At 40.8% G+C, this 19,012-nt stretch overlaps 1 protein-coding gene across 6 annotated transcripts in view; it reads left to right on the top strand.

The window, feature by feature from the left end:
* Sybu (syntabulin) overlaps positions 1-19,012 on the top strand; it is a 105,461-nt gene that overhangs the window by 72,720 nt on the left and 13,729 nt on the right. For all 6 annotated transcript variants that reach the window (XM_058585680.1, XM_046464775.2, XM_046464777.2 and 3 more), the window contains one exon: positions 18,652-18,754. In XM_058585680.1, the coding sequence (XP_058441663.1) occupies positions 18,652-18,754 (103 nt within the window). The remainder of the gene's footprint in view (positions 1-18,651; positions 18,755-19,012) is intronic.

Genomic DNA, 19,012 nt, shown 5'->3' with positions numbered 1-19,012 from the left:
GCAAGACTCTGCTTTGCTTTGCTATTTCATTTTGGTTTTTCATAGGACATTGTGGGGTGGGGAGAGAAGGAGAAAATAGAGAACATTGAGTACACTTGAATTTAAAAGTTAACTTGCACGGGGGTGGGGCCAAGTGGCTGAGCAAGCAAAGGGTTGGCTTGGGAACGTGTGCACAGTGCCAAACTTCACTGGGAGTTGAGATTATGGGGAAGGTTCCATTAAACGGGCCCATAGAAGTGAAGAGCCCAGGCTGTGTGCAGAGAACAGTGGAAATGTGGGTGCACTCCATTCTTTTTAGGTGCTGTCCACCACATTAGGACAAATAGAGAGCTTTGGGGAGGGGACTGGGTAGAAAGGAACGTTCAAAACATTTTGTTCAGAGACTTGAGAGTTGGAATAATTTTCAGTTGACAGATAATGGTGTGATGTGAAATTCTGGTGCTCATTATTAAAGGTGAAACACCCCATATCTCCTTGGCCACCTCTCCAGCTCCAGAAGGGGGGCTGAAGTGGGAGCACAGCATACCAGGTACAGGTCCCCTCCAGGAAGTGCTGGGCTTGCTGGACCTTTGAACAGGACTTCAGGCAGGAGTGCAGGAGCTGCCCCACCTGCCTTGCACCTGCTTTCCTGAGCCTGTGCCCTGCCCAGAAACCTTCCTGTTGTGTGGCCAGGCCTTTCGCTGGAAACATTTCCCTGTGATTTCATTTATCCCATCCCATTCCCACTTTAGTTCTTTGAACACATGTCAGAATAAAATAAAACACACTAGGCCTTCCATTTCTCCATTTGCTTTTATTCTCACAATCTGAACAGATGTCAGAAATTGCCAGAATTTACCCAGCTCTTATTTATCTTACTTTATTGACATTTGTGCTTGCAAAAAAATCATATTAAAGATTACACAGGGCTAAATCCAATATCCATCGTGGCGGATCATATTATTATTTTTTTTAAGAAATTCTTCAGGTCACATGAAGAAGAGTTTTTTCCCCCCCCCCCATTTGATTGAGATAATTCCTTTTTTCTTGTTCTTTGTTGTGTGGAAAACATACATTTTTTTCACATTCAATTGATTGTTCTTTTATGTGGATAGCACTACACCCAAGTGTGTATCCCAAGATAAAGGCATTTTTAATGTTTAATTTGCTTTACACATTTCCTGTTTTAAACTCTTTTGCTTGTCTGGAGTTCTACAAGATTTTGAACCTGTACAGTTAATTTTGGGAACGTACAAGCTATGTGGAAATGGACTGCCCGGTCAGGTCTCTTTCCCACTTGCATGTGACATGTCTCCTAATTCTGACCGTCACCAGAATTGCTGCCCAGCCTCCATCCTCTCCTCCAGATGTAGCTGTCACAATTTCTTCAAAAAGCACCACTTGGTTCACCCCATTTGAAACTCATCCTGGCCCCCTCTGGCCTTCACAATGGCGTGCTCCCCACCCACCATGGCCATTGCATAGGCTTCACATTTTTCAACTTTCTCACTCTTTGGGCTCCATGCTCCCATCTGATTCCAGGACTCCATCCAGACACAGGAGTGACTCTGCTCCGTGCCTCCCTTCCTCCATGTTTTGGTTTATGCCATCCCTTTCACCTGAGGTCAGCTCCCTTCCACACCCCAACACTCGGTACTTCCTGCCTGGTACCCCAGGCCTATCTTAAGTGGCTCTGTCTCATGATAACGTCCCTTTGTCCTCTTGCTGTCATGTAAGCCAAGAGTAATTGTACTCTTCATATTCTTGTAGCCTCGTTGTTGGTGTAGCTCAGCTCCTCCTGCAGGATCCTGAGCACTGGAATTGTGTTTCTCCCTGTCCCTCCCCTATGCAGAGCCTTAGTGCCTGGAAGCCTCAGCGCCCACAGGCAGTGGTCCAACTTGAATGTTACCATCTTCATTTCCAGTTCTTAGATCTTTGTGATGTTTGATTACAAGGTACCAAGCAGAGAGGGCAAAGAAGAAACTAGGCTTTGCAGTCAGTTGCTTCAACTCTGCTGTTGGCTAGCTCTGTGGCTTGGGACGAGTCCCATCGCCCCCTCAGAAGCTGAGCTTCCTCATCTTTAACCTGTGTGTCTTTGGGAGGAAGAATGAAAGGAAATAGCAGGTGTAGCATTCTGGACAGAGGCGGCTCTGAGTGCGCAGTGGCTAGTAGCATTGTTATCTGACTCTGTCATCCGTCATATTCATTATCCCTTCAAGGTTTGAGTAATCTGTAGTCTGCTGTCAGCACCATGCCTTCCGTGTTTTCTTTCACGTCATTAATTAAACATGTTAAGTGGGATAAGGGCAGGGACAGAGCTGGGCGACACATTACTAGCGGTTTCCCTCGAGGTTGACAGGCAGTCCATTAGTCAGCATCCTTTGGGTACTGAACTGTGCTATCACCCAGTGCACACATGTCAGCTTTGTTTGTAAGAGTATCCTGAATGTTTGTATTAAATGTCTACTGAACTCCAGATATGAGAGTTACATGGCAATCATAACTCTGTCAGAAAAGGATGTGAGAATTGTTTTATTGTATATGGCTCTCAGTGAACTCCTGCTGGCTCTTTCTTGCCTTACTAAAGGACTTTTTCTACACTTCACTGGTGATCAACATCACACATAGCAATTGTGGTTTTTCAGAATTTATTTTTCTCTGTCGAACCCTGCATATTTTTTTGGTCCCATTTCCAACCTGCTACCTCTTTCTTTGTGATTTCTCAAAAGTTGGTGACACTGTTTCCACAATCATATCTGCAGGTCCTTTCAGAACCTTTCTTCTCTCATTCATTAAGTAATTCTTCTGAGTCCACAGCACTGTACTTGGCTCATGGGTGCAGTGATGCACAAGACAGAAGTCTTCCTGGTCTGCTTGTTTTTTACATGATCGTATCCTGGGCTGAAACCTTGAGTTTTAAGAGACTTAAGCATATGGGGTGAGGATAGGAATGGGGGAATATTTTGATCCTAATTTATCGTAAATAACAGCAGTCTGTTGGCTCCCCTAAAGGGGGAATAGGAGAAGGAGGAAGGTAACTCGGTTAAGGCCCCTTCCAGGAGACATCACTGATTGCCAAGGGTGAAACTTTAAGGCCATGAAATCTTTGAAGGCAACAGCCCCTACTTTGTGCTAAATCCCGCATTAGTCTCTGGGGTAGATATTGAACATGTGTTAAAGCAAATAGGCAATTTACAATCCAATGTGAGAAACTCTTGTTGAATTCTGGGTGAGGTGAGTGCATAAAGGAGGGGCATCTAATCCATTGCTGAGGAAACTGAAGGTCAAGGCTGAACTGAATGGTGATGAGCAAGTTAGTATAGTTAGCCAGGTCCAGAGAAAAAGAAAATAATATTGTTGGAGGGGTATGTGTGAAAACTGGGCAGCTAGAGACTGGTGCTACCCTTAGGAAACGGCTTTGCTGGCCAGAGTGTCGCAGGAGCCAAAGAGCTTGTAAAGGTCTTGTGAATCATGCTAAGGAGTTTGGACTTTGTCTTAAGGACACACAAGCCCATTGAAGGGTTTTAACAAGGGAGTCATCTAATGAGATTTATGCTCTGGAGCTGTACAGAAGACAAAGTTCTCAGAGCCACTCAGCAGCTGGGCACAGTGCGAGCTGTTTCAGTAACTGTGGATAAGAAGTGATGAGGGTTTTGGACAAGAGACAGGGTGCAACAGCTGACCACAATTTGTAGTGACATATTGAAAACATAGACCCCTTTACTGGAGTAATTCTCCCAACTTTCCTGTCCATGAAGATCATCTGGGCCGTTTGTAACAATGTGGATGAAATTTTCAGTTATCATATCTGGAGTATGAGTCAGGAATCTGTATTTTTAACAAACAGTCCAGGTGATACTGATGCAGGTGGTCCTCAGACCACACCAAGACAAACTCCTATTTGATATTATAATATGGAAAGGTTTCTTATAAATATATTTATGCTATGTTAACTTTTTGCTTGAGAATGAAGATTCAGTCCCAATGTCTTTGATGAAAGCCCTGAGGGTTCCAGTGCTGAGAAAGAGCTAGCTCCTTGCTAGTCTGGTCTTTGTTCACTAATTGTTTGCTCCATCATTGGTGATGCAGAGCGGAATGCAGAAAATCTTGTTGAGACATTTGTTGCAGATTGATTGTAAATGCTCTTTCTCTCTCTCTCTCTCTCTCTCTCTCTCTCTCTCTCTCTCTCTCTCCCTCTCCCCCCTCTCTTTCTTTCTTCTCTCTCTCTTTTTCTTTCTCTCTCTCTTTCTTTCTTTCTCTTTCTCTTTCTTTCTTTCTCTGTCTTTCTTTCTTTCTCTCTCTTTCTCTCTTTCTTTCTCTCTTTCTTTCTCTCTCTCTTTCTTCCTCCCTCCCTTCCTTCCTTCCTTTCATTGAACCCAGGAGTGCTTAGCAACTGAGCCACATCTCCAGCCCTTTTTTTTTTAATTTTTAATTTTTTTCGTACCAGGGTTGACCTCAAGGACACTCGACCACTGAGCAATATCCCAGCCGTATTTTGTATTTTATTTAGAGACAGGGTCTCACTGAGTTGCTTAGTGCCTTGCTTTTGCTGAGGCTGTATTTGAACCTGTGATCCTCCTGCCTCAGCCTCCCAAGCTGCTGATATTACAGGCATGTGCCACTGTGCCCGGCCCTTTTTTTTATTTTTTATTTTGCTATGAGACAGGGTCTCACTAAGTTACCTAAGGCCTCACTAAGTTGCTGAGGCTGGCTTTGAACTTGTGATCCTCCTGCCTCAGACTCCTGAGCCGCTGGGATTACAGGCGGTGCAGCACCGTGGCCAGCTGTAAATGTTCTTTCTAAAGTTTCAGCTCTTTGCAAAATCAAGCTAGCGAACACAGGGGAACAAAATTTCCTAATCTCTTGAAGTCCCACACAGGCATATTTTGAAAAACCCACACAGGTGTCATTTTGAAGCATTCATCATTGTGGCATTTCCCTTCCCAGATTTACCATGTATGAGCTGTGTGACTCTGAGCAAGTTATGTGTGCTCTCCTTCCCTTGTCTGTAAAATGGGAAAACTGCTGTATCTATTTCATAGACTTGATATGAAGATTAAATGAGGATGTGTGTAAACCACTTTGCATAGTGTATGCACACAGTAAGCCATTCCTAGCCATTATTGAGAGAAGCCAGGTGACCAGTACTAAACTTTTCACTTGTTTTAGTTTGGCTATTTAATAAACACTTTACCTTAAGACTTGCTTTAAAAAAAAAAAAAAAAAGGTCCATGATATCCACAAGCAAGAATCCTTAGAGAAACTCTTCAGCAGCGTACTTCCAAAACACACAGATAAATAGGCTAATGATAATGATGGACACTTACTGTGCACTTGTAGTGAAACATTATGACACTTAATTCTTACAACTGACCCATGCACTAGGTAGTCTCCCCCCCCCCCCTTTTTAGAGTGAGACACTGAAGCATAGTGAGTTTAAACAACTGCCTGAGGTCACTCTGTCATGAAAAACAGATATTTGAACTCTGGACCTACTGATGCTAGAACTTGCTCTTAATCACTGCTGTGATATATATAATTCTATGAAGCATAGTTAGTACCACCTAGTAGTATGCCAAGTAAATTAAGCAGTTGGCTGATTTTCATTGTGAAATGTTCAAAAATGATTCCCAAAGTGTATACTATAGTACGTAACTATATTTAAATAACTATCAAACCTTCTGCTCCTGCTTTCTCAGGCAGCCTATGAGAAAGCCGCTGTACAAGGGACCTCTGGTATGGGTGATTCTAGTAGTGGTCTTAAAGTTTGGTTTCCATATAACTGGAGAATGTATTTAAACCTACAGTACTGGGCCCTGCTTCTGCCTGTAAGTTCATGAGGACTATTTCTCCGTGAGTTGGAAACGTTCCCAGGAGATGCTGATGCTACTTGTTTGGGACCATACTTGTGAGAATCTCTTAGAGGGATGAGAGAATGATTGGTGAACTTACAAGCAGAAAATGGTTTAAAATCTGTCCCATAATTGCCTTGTCTGCTCCACAAATCAAGTTACATAATTTCACAGACATTTTGAAGAGACATCTGTCAGCTTTAGTGTGGAGATGCTTAGATTACAATCAAAAGACAGAAATCTTGAACATTTCTGAAATAGGGCAATTGCTTTCTAATGTAGACTTTTCATGGTGGCTTCTCCATCTTCAAAACAATGAGGCCTGGTTTGCAACTCCAATGTTTCCTTCACTTGCAACTCATTCCTAATGTTTGGCCTTGGAACTAGGAACAAGTTCTGGGCTACATTCAACATTACATGTATTCACAAGGAAGGTCTTCTATCACCTCCCTGGAGCAACAATTGTCTCCTTCAGTGAGGTTGGATGAATAATCCAGTAACTGGATTATCTTCTCACATCCGTGGGCTGGTCTCCTTGTCAAGGTAAGGAACAGGGTCGTGGAGTGACCTAGCCAAGCCTGACAGGTTACCAGCTAATTTTCCTGATCTTTTAGGTCTGAAAAGTCACCTAGGCATGTTGGATTCTAAAACTGGGATAGTGTAAAGCAAATATTATAGTTTTAACTTTTAGTTCTCCATAAAAACAGGGAAAGGCTTTGAAAGGGATGTAAGGGCAAATGTGCAAGGATAGATAATCCACAGAGCATTTCTTTTTGTCTATGAATACTCTATTTTTCCTCTGGAAATGTAAAAAAAAAAATGTTTGTAAGAATGGAAAATCTAGCTGAGTAAATGTGATAAATCCAACTCATTCTCGCATCATCAGAAGAATGAAGAAATAAAATTGAGGTATAAATCATACACTAAATATTATACAGTAGTCAAGTGAATGCTTTACAACTATAAGGAAAATCTTAGCAATATAATATTGAGTGAAAATTGTCTCCAAAGTTTATATACATCATGATAGTCTGTTCATTAAAAAGTTAAAAAGAAAATAAGAAACAGTCGTATTAAACTTTTTAGGAATACCAATAGATGTGATAATTCTTTGTAAATGAAAATGGTGAACAAGAGATAGGATGGGGATGGATCACATAAGTAGCTGTAAGTTCATCTCAGTAATTTTGATGACTGGTGTTGATTCCATCATTTATTATAATTTTCAACATAAATACATAACCAAAACAAATATTCAGTAAATAAATCTGGCCAATGATGAGTGTATGTCAAAAAATCAAGGATTATAATTAATCCATTTCTGTGCATCTGAAATTCATACCAAAAAGAAAAAAAATAAGAAAACAGCTTTCTGGGTTGCAGAGAAAATAATGAAATGTCACTCTTTTGTAGAAAAATAGCATGCTTGGTTTCCACACAGAACTCTATGACCTGAGCCTTTTGACTCTTTCTCCCATCTCTCATGTCACTTGTTCCCATTATAAATGGAGACCATTAGAGGCTGTTAGTAGAACTACTTCAGACAGAACTGTGGCAGTAGTATCCCTGGGTAGGAAAATCCTATGTCTCCGTTTCTTGGATCCACCTTTCTGAGAAAGGTAATGTTTTTGCAAGTTGTCTCAGAGAAGTGAAGACAAATTTTGGAGAATGAAAAAAGACAAATGACTCTTAATTTCACCAGTCACAAACACTGGGGCCTGGGTCTTAGGAGGCTTTTAACTAGTCTGCCTACAAGATGCTTTTGTGACCTCATTCCCTGGGGTGGTTACCTCTCCCTTTTCCAGTATTACTCCCTCCATAGACTACGGTTCCCTTTGTCCTGTGACCATCTCCTTCTGCATGTCACAGTCTTGAATAGTTGTGAATGGTTTGCAAATGTAGGTAGATCTGTGTGTCTTCTGCATCAAGTCTAGTCCTACTAGTTAGAAACAGTGTTTGCCTTTTTGACTTTTTTGAGAAATTTATGTCCCTCCTAAGACATTTGCCTCTTTCTGAAGCCAGGATTAGGGTTTCAACTTGCTAGATATGCAAAGAGCTGTAGGACATACAAATATGAATTAATGAAATCTCACTGTTGTTAAGATGTTGGCTCCTACAGTGTATAATTTGTGATACTCAGACCCTACCAGAAGGGTTTGATAATTAGCTACCCCTTATCGTTTAGTGTGCCACAGGTCTTCCTGCGAAGTTAGAGAGTTAGGTCAACACAGCCAACATCTGAGAATTCATTCATGGATTTATAAAGGGAGAGGGAAAAATCCTTATGATCCATCTTCCCCACATGACAGCATTCCCTCATCAGGAGACCCTGCTCCAAATCTTGTCTCCCTGATTTTTGCCTCAAAAGTATTGGGACCCAGATATGGAATATTAGTTGGCTTTTCATCACCATGACTGAAATGCCCAATAAGAACAACTTAAAGGAGGAAAGGTTTATTCTGGCTCAAGGTTTTAAAGGTGTAAGTCCATGGTAACCGGCTTCATTGCTTTGGGCCTGAGGTAAGGCAGAACATCTTGGTGGAAGGGTGAGGCAGAGGGAAGCTGCTAGCTCATGCATGGCAGCCAGGAAGTAGACAGGGAGAGAGAGAGAGAGAGAGAGAGAGAGAGAGAGAGAGAGAGAGAGAGAGGATCCTGGGACAATACATGGTCTCCATGGGCAAAACTCCAAGGACCCACTGCCTTCTGCTAGGTCCTACCTCATACACTTTCCACTATCTCCCAAGAGTCCACTCAAATTATGAATCCCTTAAAGAATTAATCCCTCATGAGGGCAGCACCCTTAATGATCTAGTCACTTCTCCAAATCCCTGTCTCTGAACATCACGGCATTGGGGACCAAGCCCTCCAACAAATGAGTCTTTGGAGGACATTTTATATCCAAGCCATAATGTGGTTCAGAGAGGAAATTGTAAGAAAAAATAAGATAGTGGCAATATTGTAAAGTGCTTATGGATTGCCAGGCACTTTTCTTAAAAAACAGGTTTTACATGAATTAATTTACATGATTCTTACAACAACTCTGTGAGATATAGATATATTATTATATTATTATGTTATTGTCCTCTTTTCAGAGATGAAAATGAGGCATAGAGAGATTAAATGCCTTTCCCATGGTCACATAGATAGTAAATGTGGCTGTTCATAAAAAGCAAAGAGCAACAACTTCATGGAGATTAAAAATTCAAGCAAGTAAGAGAGAAGAAATATTCATGAATCGGGTTGAATGGATATCAAGATGTTGCTCAGCATCCTGAGGCAACAGTGGATTTTCAGCAATTGTCTGTTTCTGTCCTAGAGTTTGCTTTATATGCAGGCAGTTAAATTATAATTCATGGGGTTTTGTATCTTCTAAGGAATGAAAACTGGGTGTTTCTGTGTAATAATTTCACATTAGAAAATAAAATAACTTAAACCTGGTGGTTGCAACCACAGTTTAAACCACATTTAATTTTTGAAAATTACCAACCTTTATCATTTAATAAACATCTTGATAATTTGCTAGCAGACAAAGCTATTAGTATCCAACCCAAGTTCAGCATTGTGATTCTGTTCCATTTAAATGGCATAATGGCCGAGGTCAGTGCTGCCGAGAAGACCAAGGGAATGAGCCAATCTGCAGTCAAGTTCTGAGAGGATTGTGAAATAGGAAGCTCCCAGTGCTGCTGCCATGGGTGGCTGGGAACCTGTGAGTCCAGAGTGGATTGTGGCATATAATGAGGTGGCTGACCAGTGGGGACAAACAGGAGGGGAGACAGTCTAGGCTATTAGTCTTAGAGGCGATTTTAAAAAGTACCTAAATGCACAAGTGAGGGGAAAACATGTGATTTCAGAGTCCCCTTGGATGCCTTGGCAATGAGTTTTAAATTATGTCTTCTCTTTCCCAGCAAGTGGGAGTTTTTCTGTCATTCAGATCTAGAAATGCAAGACAGCACCCTCTTACTGAGAAGAGTGACGAAGGAAGGGGCTCCAAAAGCATTCCCGTCTTTCCCTCCCCACTATGATCTGGACTTGAAGTCACAGCTCTGATCTGACTTATTACCATTGATGGTGTCTCAGTCTCCATTTTTCTTTCCCATGCTTCAATACGCAACCTCGCCTTAACTTTTCCACATGGCACCTTGCTCCACACCCGCCCACTACCACCTTTCTGTCCTGCTTTTCTCTGATTTAGGTTTTGCAGCCAGACATAGAGGACAGGCATCTCATTTTGGTAAACACCGAATAAACACTTTTCCTTAAATAGAAGCAGTAGCCTTTCCCACTAGCTTTGTTGAAGGGGCAGAAACTCTGTTTGATTCAGTAACTTTGACAAGATTTCAAAGACAACTACCACGTTAGAGTCTGGAAAATACTTCAGGGAGGATGTGACCTGTTATTACTAGGTCCCCAAGATAATCAGTTAGGATGAAGTTCATGGCCACTGTGGATGCCACCCTTCCCAGTCTATTCAGTGAAAGGCAGTGGCGGAGAAGGCTGTCCCTGGAGCCCACCCACCAAAGGACTTGTTGCTGATTCTATGATGAAGGATGCCTGGTTCCTTTGGTGCTGTCTGTCATGGACATGTGGACCACACTGAAGACAGCAGGTTAGGGTTAAAGGAGTAACCCAACAGCCATGTGTGCTGGGCTCTGAGATGGTGTTCTCTGCTGAATGTTGTTTGACATCCCCAACTGCACACTGGTTGGTTCTTCATTTAAAAGAGGATTATGAAGACCTCAAACCATGGATCAGTTGCTAGCATCCTACTAGCTTTGCAAACCAAACTTTGTTACATGAGTTTGGCTGGACATGGCCCAATTTTGAACAACCTGTGCCTTGTGTATGTCCCTATGTTCCCTTCCAGGTCTTTGAAAATGGATTTGCCCTGGGAAAGTGTTCCTGGAGACCTAAAAGACTAGAGGTCACTTCACAGGTTAAATTCTTTTCTCCTGGGTACTTTGCCCTCAGTTTTAGCTTTTGCTCACTCACCTCTCACTTCATACTGAAGAAAGTTCTGTATTGTAATAGAACTTGAAAAGGAAATCCAGTGTTCCTTCTCTTTGGAGCGCTCTTCTTCACAGCATGGTTCAGGACCACCCACTGCACATTAATCTACAGCAGTTATTAACAATGCAGATTTCTGAGTTCTCATCCTCTTAGATTTTCTGAACTGAAATTCAGTATTTGCCCATCAGTGTCATTAAACTCCCCAGATGATTCTTAGGCATGGTAAGGCATGGGAATTATTATTTGTTGCAGTACTAGGTATTTAACCCAGGAGTCCTCTACCCCTGAGCCACATCCCCAGCCTTTTTAAGTTTTATTTCGAGGCAGGCTGAGTTAGTGAGGGTCTTTCAGAGTTGCCCAGGTTGGCCTCACACTTGTGATCCTCTTGCCTCAGTCTCCCTAGAAAGCAATTACAAGCATGTGCCACCTTGCCTGGTATTAATAAGTGTAGGTGGATATCATTGAGTGTGTCAGACACTTCCTACTAACTCATTCCATCTTCACGCAGCCTGTAAGTTTGGAATTATTATGCCCACGCCCAGAGCAGGGTCTGACACATGACAAGTGTTCAGTAAATATTTGTTCAATAAACAATAAGTTAACCTTTAAAAACGTGTATGTATATACACACATATATACTTAAATGGAGAAATTAAGGCATGGAGAAGTTAAAAAATACTTTGGCAAAACCAAACACCTGGTGAAAAAGATTTATAGCGTCTTCTAGTCAAAAATTTTCTCTTCCCCGTCCTTTATTGATGTTTCATTACCCTCTGTGTTTATCATTTTCTCAGTCAGCAGGTGGACTGCCTGCTTTTCTGCCAAGGATTGGTAGCTGACTCAGCCCAAGATGGGCACGTGAACAAGGTGGAGCTTGGAGCTGTCCTTGACTCTGGCTTTCCTAGGGCCACCCCCTACATGCTTCCTCCTGCCTTATCTCAGACTTCCAAACCACCTGACTGAGGAGACCCTCCTGTGCTGAGCGCTCTGAGTAAATCTACTCATATTTTCCCTGGGGCTTTGTGAAGACTGGGTTCTGACCCAGGGCAACTCTGGAGCTTTTTGGAGCAGTCCATGGGGAGTGTGATTCAGGATCCCCTAACTTTAGAAACACCCTATTGTTTAAATAGAAACTGCTCTTCACTGAACAATGGCAGAGGGAAAACTACTTTTGTAAAGAGTGATTATAAAAACATATGACTTGGGGCTGGGGCTCAGCAGCAGTGCACTTGTCTAGCATATGTGAGGAACTAGGTTTGATTCTCATCACCACATATAAATAAATAAAACGAAGGTCTATCAACAACTGAAAAACAAAAGTATGACTTTGGTTAGAACAAGTCATTTCCTCTTATTGGTCTTTTTAAGAGAAAGATATATTGTTTGAAAAGGCCTCTTCTGGCCCTTGAGCCCCTGTACCATTAGTTCTAGCTAAAATAATAATACAGTGCTTGCTGTATGCCAGGGATTGTTCTCATTTCTTAGCATATTTCACAATCACTTAGCAATATTGACTATTAGTATCCTCATCTCCATTTAACAGATGAGGAAATTAAGGCAGGGAGAAGCTAAGTAACTTGCCCAAGGCTCCACAGAGAGTTAAATAGAAGAGCCAAGATTCAAACACAGGAGACTTGATTACAAAGTAATCAAAATACTACATTCTAAGGTACAATTACTTGTATTATAAAAATGTTTTTCTTAAAATGTTTAATTTTTTAAAAGAAAAAAATCCTAAATTTTCTATAAGTAACACCCTGTTTTTGTGTGTGTGAGAGATGGTTAGGAAAGCCAAATAACTCAGAAAGATGATAAAATGAAAATGAGTCTTTTTTTATATCTGCCTGTTCCCACGCCCAAGGGAAACTACTATTAACAGATATTTTTTCATCCTTCAAGGACACTTTTTTAATTTTATGGTTTGTTTTTTTGGAGGGGTAGTGGGAATTGAACCCAGGGATACTTTACCACTCAGCTACTTTCCCAATCCCCTTTGGGTTTTTTTGTATATTTGTTTATTTTGAGACAGGGTCTTGCCATGCTCCTGCCTCAGCCTCCAGAGTTGCTGGGATCACAGGCATGTGCCACTGTATCTGGGTTAGGAAGAATGTTCTATGCACATAGAAGGTTGCATATGATTTGAGGATTTATTTACACAAAAGCAGACATGCCTCGCCCACTGTGCTGCATCTTGTTCTTCTCAACTAACAGCAGGTCTTTGAGGTCCTTTCACTTCAACACACAGAGGTTCACATCACTCGTTTTCATGATTGCAGAATGCTCTCTCAGGCTGCTCTACCACCTGATTTAACCAGTCACTGTTGATGAACCATAAGGTTGTCTGTGCAGTATAAATTCCTAGCCATCCAGTTTTCTTTTCTATGCAGCTAGTATCAGTTCACACTCTTAAACTCTATCTCAGTGTCTGCTTTCACAGACCCTTAGCAGAACACATATTATCCAAGTTTTTCTTTGGCCAATCTTTTAGGTGAAAAAATTTCCTTGTTTTCATTTACATATTTAATTTAATAAGTGAGATTATATAGCTTTCCATATATATTAGCCTTTCCCCCCCTGTTATCTGTTCATGTCTTTTGCCCATTTTTCTGTTAGTTATTTTTCTAATTAGTATGAATTTGGGGTAAAAGAAATTAGCCTTTTATCATATGTTGGACCATTTGTCTTTGACTATGTTATTTTTCCATAAGCAGTTTTATTTTTATGTAATTAGATCTATCAATAGAAATTATTTGCTTCTAAATACTTTAAATTTGAAGTTCTCCTTTGCTTCTAAATGTTCATATGTTTTTAAATATATGGCAGCTCCAACAATTGAACATCAGTCACAATGAAGATAAATCATTTCTGAATTTATGATGTAAATGGAAATTATATTTATAATTTTTCAAGAAGACTTCTATTCTGAAATGGAAGAAAATCTGCCTATGTGTCTTCAGTCAATGTATTGATCTTTTATAGATACTCTGTTTCTGAAATAAGTATCAGTGGGGGTTCAGGAAAGTAGTTTGCAAGAACTAAAAGGAAAGTCCTGTTTGTTTGTAGAGAGTTTCTTTCACTCCTTGGCTGGACCCCCAGGCTTTGCAGCTAAGAGTCTACCCTTCTGATCTACTTCAGAGCATCTCATTTTAATAGTGTCTGCTGTAATTGCATGTGTTCCCTGCTCCAGCTGCTTCCTGATAGCTGTGCTTGGCTTCAGTGAAAGTGGCTCCTCTCTCCTCCCTAGAGACCTTTAAATAAAAGAGCTGCATATCTTTGTGTATATTGGGGGCAGGGGAAGGCTGGGAGATGAAGGGGTGGGAAACTAATGTTTTTTTCCTTTTTTAAATTTGCTGCCTCTATTTGAGGTGGAGATATTAGATGGTCAACCTGAATTAATTTAATAGCTTTTCAGTGACAAAGGAAAACGGAGGGTTTGGAGTTTCTGAAATCAATGGTTTCAAATGGCTTAATACAGCTTAGTAGATAGCAGGGTCGCTGTGTTCTCAGAGGCCTTGGGTGTTGTGACATATGAGGACTCCATAGTATCCAGGAGGCAGGCAAAAATAATAATGTCCTAGGAGACCTGATTACAGGCAGTGTTTTAAAAATAAGTCCATAGCTGGGGATGTAGCTCATGGTAGAGCACTTGTCTAGCATAGCAAAGCCCTGAGTTCAATGCCCAGCACTGTGAAAATATTTTCTAAAAGAGATTTACTTCATTCCCAGGTTTTTCCTTCCATGTTAATAAGCCTAGTCATCAGTTTTGGCTTTGTTTTTTGGTATTGCCCAGGGATTGAACCCAGAGGCACTTTATCACTGAGCTACGCCCCCCGGTTCTTTTAATTTTTTATAAAAAATTTAAAAAATATATATTAAAAAGGGTCTCACTAAGTTGCTGATCTGGAACTTCTAGTACTCCTGTTCCAACCATCCCAGGTAGCTGGGATTACAGGTGTGCACCTCCACAACCAGCTCAGCACATAGTCCTTTTGTTCCCATTTTTTCTTCTCTACTTCCCTGGTCTTAACCACATGCACACTAGGAGCTTATGACTAACGTTATTAAGAAACACAACACCTCACAAAAGAATCCAGCAGTACGACCAAACCAAACAGCACCAGCACTTTGGGAGGCCTCCAGGCATAGCTTCTTGATGACTGGAACAGTACCCTCTGCTGCAGGTGCTTCGTCACCCAGAGTTCGGCCTTAGGAAGTACTTGGTAGATGGCAGGGTTGCTCTGTCACCACACTCATCCTCCCTATTGAGTCCTGGAACCCTGGAGCATCAATCTTGCAGCTGACTAAAGACAGTTTTACGAGGGACAAAGGCAGTGCTGATGAGAATGACTTGGATATGCTTTATTTTAAAGTTCCTTTCGGCCTCTCAAACACAGTTTTCAATGGCTAAATAGTGTCCCAAGTTCCACTGCAGTATTTCCAATGATATCAGAGATTTTCCAATTGGATATCTACATGCAGACAAATGAGGCAAATAATGTCTTGACGTTAGGCCAGTGCCATCCCCAAATCCCTACAGATGTGGAGTATGTTTTATCTTTCAATTTGAGCATATCCTTTGGCTTAAAACTCTACTTTTTTAGGAATTTATAGAGATCAACAAGCAGAGAAATATATACATATATCTTCCCAAGAATATAGGTTTAAGAGCATGATACCTGGGGGCAGAAGACCTGGATTCCATTCTTTGTATTAGTTGTGTCTCTTTGTGTACGCCATTCTTTCCTCCCACCCTCTCTCTCATCTATAAAAGGGACTGATAATTGTCCCTACTTCATGAAAAATAAATGAGTTAATATGTAATAGGTGCTTAGGACAGTTTCTGGTATATAATGTTTGTTTCTGATAATACAAAAATTGGACTTAGCTTACATATCATTGATTTTGTTAAAAATGTGGTATGTGTTAGAGATATTCATGTATTATTAAAAAAATTAAGTAGGTTATATAATAATGTGTTAAGTTTGGATGGTGAATAGTTATATGCCAAAGGTTTAACTATAGTCATTTTTTGGTGATGGAATTATAGATTTTATTTCTCCTTCTTGATCATTGCTGAATTTTCAAAAAAAAAAATTAATTGTCTACAAAAAAATAACAAAAGGTGCCTTTTTAACCCCTCTAGAATGATAATAATAGCTAACATTTATTCAGAGCTTATGATGAGTCAGTTGCTTCTCTAAGCTATATATTATGTGTATATTAATAACTCTTTGAAACAATTGCTATCATTATTATTTCTACTTAACAAATAAGGAAACTGAGCCACAGAAAGGTGAAGTGATTTGTCTAAAGTCCTCCAAATGGTAAGCAGAAGTAGTGTTCAACTGAGTCCAGGCCATCTGACTCAGGTTCTGGGTTTGTCAGGTCTCTCTGTGTATGACTTCAGTCACCCAAAAGAACCACACTGAACTACAGTATCTGCAATGATGCTGTAGCTGCAATGTTGAGACCAGATCCTGTCCAAAAATAAAATAAAACTACTTGTCTTGTGTAATCGTTGAAAAGAGCTCATTGATTTTTACATTGTATTTATCAAACTGGAAATGGTTTATATTTTTCAAATCACAAACTGAAGTAGTTGTAAAGTGGCATGTGCATTTTTCAGAACCATATTCAAACAGTTCGGAATATAGCTATGGGGCATCCTGAATGTGTCTGATAATCTTTTTCAGATGTGCAGAAGATGAGATAGAAAACTACTGGGGCAGAGTGACCTTAGGCCCTGCAAATGTGTAAGAGTCAATATATTGAGTTCCAGGATATGAAACAAAGTTATATCTTTAGCTCAGAAAATAGTCACTGCAGATCAAAAGCATCCTGAGGCAACAGTGGATTTTCAGCAATTGTCTGTTTCTGTTCTAGAGTTTGTTTTTTAAGCGGGCAGTTAAATTATAATTCATGGGTTTTTGTATCTTTTAAAGAATGAAAACTGGGTGTTTCTGAGTAATAATTTCACATTAGAAAATAATAACTTAAACCTGGTGACTGCAACCACAGTTTTATTTTTTAAAATTACCGACCTTTATCATTTAATAACCATCCTGATAATTTGCTAGCAGACAAAGCTATTTGAATTAGGCTGTTATGAAGAGTGTGTTGCTGGATTGCACTACCAATCAAGAATCCTTGAGATTGTAAAACTATAATTCAGCCAGTGCATTACTTAGAAGCAACTACTTAAGTTCAGGGAGCTTCAGGAGTTCTTTACATCATTAGACAAAGTCTCTGCAATCCAGAAGGAATAGCTAGCTGGTCTGGGTCCTCATAAATTGCCACCCTAATCTTCAAATTCTGCTAGGAGCTGGGAGGTATAGCTGTTATCTGGTGAGAAGAGGAAGGTTGGACTTTCTGAGGGTCCCTAGAAGTTGGAGAAGGGACTTTTTTTTCTCCTCAGAGAGAGAGAAGAATCTGTTTATCAGTGGACCAAAGTCTGGCTCTATCTTGTTCCTATGGCTCACCAGGGCCTGTTAAGGAGTTGACAATGTCTAGTTGATTCAGGAAACTTCCTGTTCCCCTGACCCCTCCCATTGCCTTCCCAAAGAGGAAGCATGTTTTCATAGAAGCGTTCTGAAGTTTAATGTCTGCCTTATAAAGCCACCAAGATTAAATGGCAAAAAGAATAGAAATAATTTCTTACAGGGCTGGGACCCAGTAAGCACTCAATAAATAATTCTTATGATGATGATAATCATTGTTCACTGCTGTGAGAAACTCAAGGATTTAGATTACTTTATTTCCCTCAACTCACAAAGGGGAACTGGTTCTCTGGCTTTTAGACTGGAAAAATCACAAATTGTGTGGTGGGAGTTGAGTAACAAGGTCAAATAAAATAGTATAATTTTATTTCCAAAAGCACATGGATTTTTATCTTTCTCTTTAAAAGTCCTCTTTTCCTATTGTTCTCTCTTGCCTCTTCTACCCTCCCCTCATTCCCCAGGCAATCTATGGGAGTATCTCCATTGTTGCTACTTCAAAACTCTGTGCTTTCCATTAGAATGAATTTATGTTATTCTACCACACAGTATGTTTCTATTATAATCCTACACCCAATTTTTGCTCTGTACTCTAAAGGTAGTAAGATCTTTGTGAACTAAGAAACAACGCTAACCCAAAGCTAAGATTCCGAATTTCGGGATAAGTCACAGGTCCCATATCTGTCACTCTGTTTGGAAATATTAATGTTCTGCTTTTGGTCAAGGTTCTGTTCTTTATAAAAAAAAAAAAAAAAAAAAAAACCTGAAGCTGCAGTTCAGAGAAAGTCAGGTTTGTAATCAGATCTTGCCAGGTCAAACACTTGCCAGGCCTGGCTTTCCTCCTGACTCCTAACCGCTTGACTATCTCTGGACCTAATGTGCCAGATTCAACTATGACTAGCTGACCACAAAATCCCGAAGATAAACTGTCTTGGCAAAACTACTTTTAAACCAATAAGTGTGCTTTTCCTTTTGCTTACACTCTGGGCATGCACGTTGTTGTTGTTGAGTGACAGCTAGACCCAGGGAGGCGGGCATTTCTCTCTGGCCTTGGGCCACTGTTGGTACTCTGCTGGAAGACTGGCATTAAGATGAAACCAGCCCTGGCTGTGCTTCGAGCCTGTGTTTATGAAACGACGTCCTTGTGCTCCTGCCTTCTCTTGTCTGCTCTGAGAAATCACTGAGAGCTTGGAAGCTCTGGAATTTGGGCCCTTGCTGAGTTAGTGTGTGCAGTGCAGGCGGCAGGGACCTCAGGCAGGGCACTGGCCAGCAGATGCTGTTTCCTTTCCCTCATGCTTCTCTCCCCTGTTGTTTTTCAGGTAGTGAAGCTGATTTTAGCTCCTCCAGCAGCACGGGCAGCATTTCAGCTCCTGAGGTCCATATGTCTACTACGGGAAGCAAGCGGTCCTCTTTCTCACGCAAGTAGGCACTGTCCCCTGCTCTGTAATTAAGCTGCTTTATAGGTGGCTTTCCGGTACCTTATGTTTCTACAGAAGCACCTGAATTATACCTCCGTTTGTATTTGTTATTATTCAGTGAAGTTTTTATTTTTGGTTGTTTTGTATTTTAGAGTGATTTGCAATTGGGTCTTTTCCTTTCAGCACTTCCTGTGGTCATGTGGAGCCTGTCTTGGGCCCCCACGGCTGTGTCCCATCCAGGCCTCAGCTCTATGTCCACTCA

This window comes from Marmota monax, unplaced genomic scaffold (assembly GCF_021218885.2).
Source record: "Marmota monax isolate L192 unplaced genomic scaffold, Marmota_monax_Labrador192_F-V1.1 WCK01_AAM20220418_F8-fsc00003, whole genome shotgun sequence".
NCBI classification, from domain to species: domain Eukaryota; kingdom Metazoa; phylum Chordata; class Mammalia; order Rodentia; family Sciuridae; genus Marmota; species Marmota monax.
Note: the sequence above shows the minus strand (reverse complement) of the source record. Positions and strands in the feature narration are given on the sequence as shown.